General features: G+C 43.0%; 1 protein-coding gene across 2 annotated transcripts in view; it reads left to right on the forward strand.

The window, feature by feature from the left end:
• The window catches only part of aln (allnighter), a 48,099-nt gene extending 43,936 nt beyond the window's left edge, over positions 1-4,163 (forward strand). For both annotated transcript variants that reach the window (XM_068371128.1, XM_068371129.1), the window contains one exon: positions 2,261-4,163. In XM_068371128.1, the coding sequence (XP_068227229.1) occupies positions 2,261-3,085 (825 nt within the window). In that variant the 3' untranslated portion in view covers positions 3,086-4,163. The remainder of the gene's footprint in view (positions 1-2,260) is intronic.
• The last annotated feature ends 7,525 nt before the right edge of the window (positions 4,164-11,688 follow it).

Raw genomic sequence — 11,688 nt, forward strand, 5'->3', positions numbered from 1 at the left:
GATACGACACGGCAATCTTCACCCCGAATAGAGTTTTCGCTTTGAGGGGGGAAGAGTGGTGAATTTGAAGGGGAGCCGTTATCAAGGTTACCCGGTGGATCCCCTCCTAGTACTACTACGGCGTACTATTCCTTTTGTAGTAGCGAATTAAGCACGGTGTATCTCCCAACTGCTCTCGGTTTTGTTACTATTACAAGGATTATTACAATGCAATCTCCAGCATCTTCATCCTCTGGAAAGTTGAGTATTTAATCTTTCCTGTGTATAATTTTTGTCTCCCTTCTCACAGTTAAATTAGCATAATTTAGATGTGTTTAGTGGAGCAGAGCCATCACCGGAGGCGGCCATTTTGGACTGCTGTCGTACGCCATAAAGGCTTTATTTAGTTAGTAGTACGACGTCCCCAGTATTTAGCTTTAATGAATTCTAGCTATTTAGGCAAATTATACTAGTGAAGATAAGATTACACATGTAATATTTCCTCTTCTGTTAAAACGTTTCGATAGTATACTATAGGGCCTAGGTGATTTAGCGTAGCCGAGATCCCGACTCTAGTTAGGTTAGCCTAACGCGGTTTAGTATACTTTAGTAACGTTATCCCCGTTTATACTCTTGTATCGTTTTATTAATTCGATCGGAGATAGCACATCTAGAATAACTAGCATAATTCGATACTCGTCTCTTTTAGAGATTTAAGGATAAACCCTTCTTTCCCTCTGAGTGTCGCCATTAGGCGGCAACCCTATCTTTTGTCTTGCCATAGAGTAGTGTACTCCGGCTTGACTGAGATAGTGTTTCTGTTCATCCTCTTTGCCTGTGAGTATCCCGGCTTTGAAATACGACAGTAACTCAGAGTATTCAGTCTTGTTGTTGGCAACTCTACCGAGGGGGAATTAGTTATTCCCCTGCCGGTTACACAGTTGCCGGCATAGGAAGCCCGGCTTCCCTAGTCCACCACCGAAAGTGGTAGTACAGTTGCCGCCACCTTTCTCCCTTGTGGACTAGAAGACATGTCTTAGGCTGAGGAATCGTTAATTCTCTGCCGCTCAAGACGGCGCTGGCATAGGAATTTGATTTGCAGCCAATAATAGGAGGCATACTCGCCCCCTTCTTTCTATGCAAAATATAAGACCCTTTCCCTTCTCTTTCTGTCCTTTAGTGACGGCCTAGCCGTCACAACATCTGTGGCCGGTATTCTACAATCTCCCCGCTTGCCGGGCTGATTAAGCTGGCATAGCTCTATGTATTCCTCTTTTTCATAAAATTTTTGATATTTTCATGCATAATTACCATGTTCAGCAATGGATATAAGGATTTTATTTATGAAAAAAATCAAAATCAAAATCCAAAAAATATTTTGTTTTCATTTTTATAAAACTAAATAATATCCAAGTGCAGATTCTTTTACACATTTTTGTTGTACGATAATAATACAATATCATGTACAAATTTCAGCCACTAACTGTGTCATTTACCAACCCCAAAAGAATGTTGAAAAGAAAATAGTTTTTTAGCCAAAAAACCGTACGCTTTTTTTCTCATTTCAGGAAACGTTCCCTTGTGGTTCCTTCCCCCCCCCCCTGGATCTCATCAAATGGTGCTCAGTTATCGTAGAATAAGTGCCTAGAATAGTTTTAGCTTATTTCCATATTTAGAGTTTAGGTGAATTTTTTTGTAAAGTCTTTTTTTTATATACTTATTCTTTTAATTTATTTGTAATAAATATTGATTTTGGACTTTACTTTCATTTACTTTTTTTAGAAGAATTGAATATTCTTTGAAGTTTTTTTATAGTAAAAAGTTGTGAATTGCTTTGCAAATTAATTTTTTATGAACTTTTTTGGGACCTCGGGTCGAGATCGACCCATCGATACCTAATTAAGGTGGTAAAATAACGATACTTATCTAGGGTTAAGTTACACTGCCTGACTCAACCACCCCATTATACAATCTAGCAGGTGGGCAGTACCTACCCTCCACCCACTAGCTGCTACCACCACCTCGTTAAGTTTAAATGGCCATTCCAGCTTCGCTGTAGTCACACTACTTTTAAAGGACTCTGGTTTGTATAACTAGGAAAAATACAAATTACTTTAAAAAGTTGTCATATTTATTTTTCCATTTTTAGATATTCCATATTTAAAATTAATCTTGTAAGATAAATTTGAGGTTCAGTACCATTAGTTTTAAAATTCTTCATTCAAAATAATCTCTTAATTTCCGGTTTCATAAATTTGACCTAATTACCTTTCTTCACCAGGAATATTGGAACACTAAGGCAGCAAATCCATACATTCCAACTAAAGATGAATTTATGCATATGGTTAATATATACGTTGGAAATTTCATCGATGGTGAAGTAAGTCAAGATATGTTATCAAGGTTAACTGATCATAGTAATATCTATGTAGGTGATACAGAGTCCATAGTAAACCACAGAAACTTTTGGTTACTGACCCAAGATCATGAATTCTTGACATCGCTAATATTTGAAGATTACGGCATCTTCCCAAAAGTACTTGGGACCTGTGGAATTTATTATTCAATGGAATACTTCAAGCCCCTAACAAAAAATGCTATGCGACCTTTCGACCTCTCATGGAGGGAGAGGCTGTGGAAAGCTTTAGATATTGTCAAGTATATAGGGCGACTAGACTCTGTATGGACAGAGCCTTTACATTTGTGTGATGTTAAACATGATCACTTTGGATGGGGTGATGTAAATAAAGTCATGTTTTTAGATCTTGATTCTATTCTAACTGATAGCGTTTTAGTAAAGACATTGGAGCACACACCAGCATGTACAGATAATGAAGATTGTTCTTATTTTGATTGTAAAGGGAAGTGCCACCAGAAAACAGCTAAATGTGGATTGGAACGTACAAATACTAATTTACAAGTGATATGTGACAAAGTTTTTTTGGGAAACACTGATGGTTTAATATCATTGTACGGCTTGCTTGTATCTCATGAGGCAAACGAAGACTTGTTAGATGCTTTAGAATTATGTAGAACCAATCGTGGGATGACAGTCGATGGTATGGCTGAGGTAATTAAAAAAGCAGCTAGTCTTTTAATGTATTAATTTGTAAGAGGTATTGATAATTAATGAACACAATAATGATGATATTTAGATTTGAAGCTCGTGAGGAACACAGGATTATGATAAGTAAGTCTTTTTGCTCAAATGTTGTACGTGCTAGAAGTACTTGACTACTGTACTGTATTGTATTTGATATTACTGTAGGAGTTTTTGCTATACGAAGGATTGCTGGCTTCAGCCATAAGATCAGTACATTTTAGTTATACTGTATCTCATAGCCAGTACCATACCACTGATGCTTAGAGATACAACTACTATAACGTGGAATTATAGCTAAAGTATTGAAAAATGTGTTCATACAAATTACACTCTTTTATTTCTACTTGAACATGTTTAATCAAACTAACAAAATGATGAATTCCTACTAAAACAAGTTAGTGATGATGTCAATGTACAATTTAAGACTTTAACCGCTGTTATACCCTTTCGTCCTTGATCAAAGACTCCCATTACATTTTACAACACCATATTTCCTCTTCAGAATTAGTGTAGCATTTGGTTTTCAGAATTCAAATTCATTACTTGACTAATATGTTTTATCAAAATTCTTGGTTCATTTGTTGGTTTGAAGCTATCTTTTTTTACTTGTTTAGGAACAGCAGGCTTTCAAATGAGATAAAACAATGGATATGAATAAGTATGATAATTAGTCAAGTAGGATTAAGATATTTGAAGTGTGACTGTGTGATATATGAATTAGCAGTGCTTTTTTTCCCGCAAGGACCATGAATGTCACAAGTTTTTGCCATCAGGAAGTAAAGTAAAGACTGAAGGACAGGGATAGCATTAAAAGCAAGAAGCACTGCAGATGAAGGGGGAAGAGAAGCTAAAGAGCCTTGGTACAGTGCACTTTGTAAGGCCACATGCACTAGATACCCTTATAGGAAAAGGCTTTAGTAGACTTGTATGGATATTGATGAAACAGAAGCATCTAGTATCTTGGTCAAAGGAGTGATCAATAGAAAGAGGTATAGTTATCCAAAAGAATTCAAGAGGTTATGACAGGTCATGGATCTTACGGTAGAATCATGTGTATCTACAGTTGCTGTAGGATATATATTTTCTGGGCTCAATCCCTGTGCCGCGCAGTGAAATGCTCCTTAAGCACCATTTCAAAGGAATATAACTGCTAATATTACCAGAGAAAAAATGTAAAGGAATGCTAGGTTGAACTAGCTCGCTCACCTAATGGTGTCGGTATAGACTGGGGCGAAATACCAGAGGTCTCGTACCATTTAGACTTCTCCTCTTCGAAATCCCCCAATAGTGAGGTGCCGTTCAACCTCCCCTGCCTCGCAGACCAGTACTACTAACTCAACCCACGCTTGCCCATCACTCCTTTTAAGCACCTGTTTGATATAAGTCCAAGTTTTTTATTTTCGTGTGTTTCATTGGATTTATCATCAACTTTCTCTCGATGGCCGATTCCCAAGATACCCCATCGAAGGTGGTCCGTTGCCGGATGACAGCCTGCGCGGCCGTCCTTCACCAGCCTTGCGGACATGCTGTCTGTCGGTCCCACGCGGACTGTGGGATCCAGATGGACGATATTGTGGTATGGCACCCTGACAACTGCCTTATCTGTTATGACCTTATCTCCACCCTCGCTTCAGATTCGGTGAGCCTCTTTCAGTCATTTTTATATTTACTTCCCTTCACTGGGCGACATCAATATGATAGATAATCATTGACTTCTGTTATGAATCTTCGGGTTCATTTATCATTTTGTCCCTCGGGTTTGCTAACCTTACCCCGTTCTTTCAGAGTTCCCAGGCGGTTAAAACTTCAGCAAGAGCCACTTTGAAATTGTGGGTAGGCGGCTTCGCCCGTAACGTAAAGGCCAGGAAGCCCTACGTCCTCTCAGAAGATTATTGTAGACTTATCTACCCGAACGCAAAATCTTCGGCAGCAGTGCCTAGGCAAGTGGCGGCTCCTATAATTGCTGACATTGCGGAAACCGTAGAACTCAATCTCGTCCAGGATACAGACATCCCTGACGACCCGGACCCCATTGAAGACAATGTTACGGCTCTGACCTTAGACATAGAGCCCATGGTTTTTGACGAACCAGACACAGGTAAGGTTGTAAGTGAGGCAGGTGGGTCTGGCGCTAAGACCTCTCTTCTTAGCCCCTCTTTTTCTCCATCTTCTAATAATTCTTCCTTTCTTGGTTTTGAAGGGAACCACGAATCCTCCCCGAGATCGCTCTCGGTTCCTGCCAAGGTCAAATCTCAGAAAAGACCTTTAGTGAGGACTCGTCAGAATCCTACACTACCTGGATCATCGAAGCCCAAGAAGGCTCCCCTCCCCGGAGCTCCTAGTGACTCGACTAGCACTGCCCCTATGTCTCAGGACCCGGGAGTGCAGTCATCCCCCTTAATTACCACAACCAACCTCGACCCGGAGGCCCTCACGAATATGTTGTCGAGGGTCGTTACAGAGCAGATTAGTTCTATACTTTCTGCCGTCACCAGAAGACTAGATACCCTGGAAAGTGGACTGCCTCAACAACAGCAGTTCCTCATCCCGGACGCCTCAAAACTTCCACCCTTCACGAAGAACAACCCGTGGAAAATGGCGCTCCACTGTCCTTTCACGGACGGAATGTTGACCATCGAGGGTTTTGGGACCAGGCCCATTGAAGATTTTGAGTTCTTCCCTCCCGGTCTTCAATTTCCTTTCCCCGGCTTCGCCCGGCTTACGGAAGAGGCTCTTGTCCGACTAGATAAGGTCCCTAAAGAGACCGTTATCTTTCCGAAGGAACAGGCTCAGTCTGTTTGGGTTCGAACCTTAAATGAGTGGGGTTGTACAAACACCATGCTGACCCCCCACAAGAGTACTTACACCATGTTTCTTGTGGACGAACAGACCCCCACTCCTTGCGTCACCAAAATGGTTGAATTAGCCCTTCAGGCAGTGACCGAAGATAAGCCTTTGCCACAACTCCGGGAGACAGATCCTACATCTCTGCTGTTCCCATCAGATAATGAATGTTGGCTTAACATTCAATCGACATTCACTTCTGGTAAGCTATCCGCGGACTGTGCATCGACGCAATTCAGTGAACGCCTCCCAAGACTACCTGAAACCTTAATCCGACTCGAGTTCGAGTCCCGGTCTAGGTTTAGCCGGAGCCTCAACATCTCGACTATGGCGGAGATGTTTTCTCTTACTTATGACGAGGAACACTCTTTTAAAGTTATGACTAAAGCCACCCTGCAATCTTTGTTAGCAGACTGCTACGACTTCTTGGTGGCCAAAAGACGTTGCCGTAAGCATGTCTTATCTGAAGCCACTATCCACCATGAGCCAAATAAGCTCATTAAAGCCTCTGCTTGGGGTCCGGACCTTTTCCCGGAGGACATGGTCAACTCGGTATTGAGCGAAGCTGCCAGAGTGAACCAGAGCCTCAAAGTCCGTTGGGGTCTCACTCCCAAACGGAAGTTCGAACAATCGAGCATTCACTCCCGGGGCAGAAAAAGGCTACGCCCTTATAGCTCTACCCAATTCCGCCAACCTATTCAAGTAGTCCAGTCGGCCCCGGGCTCTCAGGGCATCCAACCCTCCACCTCCAAGTCTCAGCCCCAAGTGAAGTATGTCCTCGTCCCTGAAAACCAAGTGGCTTCGAACTCGTTTACCTCTCCTGTTTATAACCCGGTCTATGAGTCCCGGTTTTCCTCCCAAGGATACCAACGAGGCAGGGGCCCCGGTTCGAGGGGTTCTTTTCAGAACAGAAGCAAAGGGAGATATTTCTCCCGTGGAAAAGGGTCACGTGGTGGCCGAGGCGGTAAAACCTCCAACTACTGACGGTCTTCAGGTAGGAGGGAGACTTTATGTGTTCCGGAGTCGCTGGAAATTCAGTCCTTGGGCCTTCAGCATAATCTCCAAGGGCCTGGGGTGGAGTTGGATAGAAGGGCCTCCTCCACCGAACAGATTCCATCAACCCTCGACACCGGACCTACTTTTGTTTACCCAAGATCTTCTTCGCAAGAACGCGATCAAGGAAACGAAATATCTGAAGTTTCAAGGTCGCTTATTCAGCGTTCCGAAGAAAGACTCCGACAGCCGAAGGGTCATCCTCGATCTGTCTCGACTAAACTTGTCCATTCAATGCGACAGGTTTCACATGCTTACCGTCTCGCAGGTGCGAACCTTGCTTCCCCGTGGGGCCGTCACCACCTCCATCGATCTTACCGATGCTTACTATCACGTTCCAATAGCGAGACACTTCCGCCCATTCCTAGGATTCAGACTGGACGACAAGGCTTACACGTTCAAAGTGATGCCTTTCGGGCTCAACATCGCGCCCAGAATCTTCACGAAACTGGCGGAATCGGTCATTCAGGAACTCCGATCCCACGGAATCCAAGTCGTCGCATACCTGGACGATTGGCTAATCTGGTCAGACAACGTCGAGGATTGTCTCAAGGCAACAAACAAGGTGATCCAATATCTTCAGTTTCTGGGATTCCAGATAAACTTCGGAAAGTCTCGTCTGACACCAAAGACCAAATTTCAGTGGCTGGGATTAGGGTGGGACCTACGTTCTCACACTCTATGTCTCCCCAGGTCCAAGAGGATAGAGATTGTGAAAAATACCAAACGCTTTCTCGGGGAAAAGGTAACTTCCAGAAGGAACCAGGAGAGGATTCTAGGGTCCCTACAATTCGCTTCAGTGACAGACCTCCTTCTGAAAGTGAAACTGAAAGACATCAACCGAGTTTGGCGCTCCAGAGCGAACACCAAACGTCGGGACAAGAAGACACGCCTTCCTCCCATTCTTCGGAAGAGGCTTCTCCCATGGACAACCGCCAAGAGCCTATCAAAGTCGGTTCCGTTGCAGTACCCCCCTCCAAGGATAGTCATCCACACGGATGCCTCCCTATCAGGTTGGGGAGGCTACTCCCAACACAGGAAAGTTCAGGGCCTTTGGTCCACAATGTTCCAGCAATTTCACATAAACGTCCTGGAGGCCATGGCTGTCTTACTAACCTTGAAACGTCTTTCCCCGGCCAAGAAACAACATCTGAGGATAGTCCTCGACAACGAAGTCATAGTCCGTTGTCTAAACAGAGGGGGCTCCAAGTCAGGTCCCATCAATCACGTGATGGTGGCAATCTTCTCCCTGGCGGCCTCAAACCAATGGCACCTATCCGCCGTTCATCTGGCTGGAGTTCGGAACGTTGTGGCAGACGCACTCTCCAGGACGGTACCGTTGGAGTCAGAATGGTCACTAGATCGCAAATCCTTTCAATGGATCCTCTTCCAAGTGCCGGATCTCCAGGTAGACCTCTTCGCGACGGAATCCAACCACAAGCTGAATTGTTATGTGGCCCCCAACCTGGACCCTCGGGCTTACGCCACGGATGCCATGTCTCTCGACTGGAACGCCTGGGAAAGGATTTACCTTTTCCCACCGGTGAACCTACTGATGAAAGTGCTGGACAAACTTCGAACCTTCAAAGGTCAAGTAGCCCTGGTGGCCCCCAATTGGCCCAAGAGCAATTGGTTTCCTCTTTTACTGGAGCTGAATCTCCACCCTCACCAGATTCCCAACCCGACTTTGACCCAGATAGTACAAACGTGCACTGTGTTCGCTTCCTCAAACATTCAGACCACCCTAACTTTATGGACTTCATGAAGTTTGCGGCACACAAAGGGGCTAACATAGACCCCCAGAATACTTTATTTTTAGAATCTGACAAGAGAGACTCCACTCTTCGTCAATATGACTCAGCGGTCAAAAAACTAGCTAAGTTTTTGAAAGATTCTAGTACTGACTTTATGACACTAAACCTAACGGTAACCTTTTTCAGAACCTTGTTTGAGTCGGGCTTAGCAGCTAACACTATTACTACCATCAAGTCTGCCTTGAAGAAGATTTTTCTAATCGGCTTTAATATAGATCTAACAGATTCTTTGCTAGCTTCGATCCCAAGAGCCTGTGCCAGACTGAGACCATCTTCTCGTCCTAGCCCGATTTCCTGGTTTCTCAATGATGTTCTTAAACTAGCGTCAGAAACCGTCAACGATTCATGTGAGTATATCCCTCTACTCAGGAAAACTCTCTTTCTCGTGAGTTTGGCATCTGGCGCCAGGATTTCGGAATTAGCTGCCTTATCAAGGGATCCAGGCCACATAGAGTTCCTTCCGTCAGGAGAGGTCCTCCTCTCCCCAGACAAGGTCTTCTTGGCCAAAAATGAAGACCCTCAGAATAGATGGTCCTCCTGGAAAATCATCCCTCTCCTTCAGGATCCTTCCCTATGCCCGGTTACCACTCTAAAGTCCTTTCTATCAAGGACTTCCTATAAGACCTCGGGACCCTTGTTCATCAGGGAGCGGGGAGGGACTATAACTTTGAAAGGGATCAGGCAACAGATCTTGTATTTTATTAAACAGGCCAATCCAGAGTCTTTTCCTCACGTCCACGACATTCGGGCGGTAGCGACCTCAATAAATTTTTTCCATCATATGAACTTTACAGATATCTCTAAATATACCGGATGGAAATCCCCCTCAGTGTTCAAGCGGCACTATCTTAAACAATTAGAGGCCCTTCAACTCGCTACCGTAGCTGCAGGGAGCGTGGTATCCCCCGGACAAATTCCTTCTAACTAATCCCTGAATCCTATATCTTCCACCTTCTTCCTCTTACCTGCCTCACTTACAGTTCCTACCTGAGTTCGGTTTGTTGTATCACACCCATGGGTGTTCCTAGTTCGTAACATTGCCATTTTATTATCATTGTTCAATTTATTCTTCCATACGAACTGTATTTCTTTAGTGTTCAAGTGTATGTAATTTGTTCCAGTGTTTGACCTTAATTGGTTTTGTTTTAAGTTAATGTTCTTTTGTCTTCCCTTCCTGGGATATTATACCTTATCATGCTGATGTTATTAAAGACGTCCGTCTTCTACGTTAACTTTTGATTAAACCACTGTTTGTTATGTTGATTTTAATTCGTTCCCGTATAGTTAATAAAGTTTGGGTTCGTTTTCTCTGGTACTATTTCACTGCGCGGCACAGGGATTGAGCCCAGAAAAGGGATTTTGACGAAGGAAAAATCTATTTCTGGGCGAGAGACCTGTGCCGCCCAGTGAACCCACCCTATTTGCTCCCCCCCTGTTCAGACCCCAAACTTAAGGGTGCTGTAAGGAGTGATGGGCAAGCGTGGGTTGAGTTAGTAGTACTGGTCTGCGAGGCAGGGGAGGTTGAACGGCACCTCACTATTGGGGGATTTCGAAGAGGAGAAGTCTAAATGGTACGAGACCTCTGGTATTTCGCCCCAGTCTATACCGACACCATTAGGTGAGCGAGCTAGTTCAACCTAGCATTCCTTTACATTTTTTCTCTGGTAATATTAGCAGTTATATTCCTTTGAAATGGTGCTTAAGGAGCATTTCACTGGGCGGCACAGGTCTCTCGCCCAGAAATAGATTTTTCCTTCGTCAAAATCCCTTTTTTGTGATGGTGATAGAATCTGTGGAGAGTAACCCAGAGTATGCATAAGGATGTCCAAAAGCTATAGCAATTACTTCTGATGCGCAGCTTCACGTCTCACAATTTTTGATCAAGCTAGTAAAAGGGCATTTTTCCATTCTAGTCTCTAATCTGAGATCTGGGTAAAATATTTAGCTAATTTTTGTATTTTGTTAGATGTAATGTCATTCTTTTTTTACAAACCATTGCTGGATATTTCAAGATTGCTACTACAAATGAATGTTGCCCTGTGGATAAAATTTATATTAGTTTTATCAGTCTTCGTATAAAAACGTACCTGTAATGATTTTATGCAATCCCCAAACCCTGGAATGAAAATGGTTTTTATAATCATTAGTGGGTGAGAGCACTAGTCCTACAGTAAATTTGCATCATGCAGAAATTGGCCATTTTCAGATGTTGGTAACACATAAATTTTTTCTTGGCAATATTTCTTGCATTGTAGACTTTATCAACTTCATGCAAAGAAGAGAACTCTCCAGGTTTTTTTTTTTATTAAAATTTATTCCTATACAATTACAAACAATTGTCCTTTAATAGGAGCATGAACTTCAGCATAGCTAGAATGGTTATAAACATTTAATGAAATCATTAAGACTAGCACTTTTGATTTTGGCCATAATTAGTATATATACTCTTTCTGCCTTTCAAATTTTGACTAATAATTTGCTTTTTATTTCCAGAATAAATAGTAGTTGCAGACATGCAGTTGTATCCAGGTAAATTGGGTAAAAAGTGTGGCAGGTTTTCATCAAAGCCTGCTATTGATCCCCACTGTCTGTGTGTTTTTCAAGGGCATAACTGTTCGTATATCCCCTTGTGATGAGTGCAGGTCTTTGCCTCCTCTGCAGTGGGTAGAGTTTACTAAGGCCCACTTCTCACGATTGGTTTGAAACTGTGTGGCAGATTTCCGCATGTCAAAGAGCATGTCTTCACACGAGCGGTTACTTCCCGTGTGCTTTTTCTGCATCATCGAACAGTATACCAGCTTGTTGGTGTTTGTTCGACATGGAGGACATGAAGAAGAGAGTGGTCTTTGTGTATACGTATAATAAACAGGGTGTTAAAAAGAAGCAACTACTTAA

This window comes from Palaemon carinicauda, chromosome 3 (genome assembly GCF_036898095.1).
Source record: "Palaemon carinicauda isolate YSFRI2023 chromosome 3, ASM3689809v2, whole genome shotgun sequence".
NCBI lineage: Eukaryota > Metazoa > Arthropoda > Malacostraca > Decapoda > Palaemonidae > Palaemon > Palaemon carinicauda.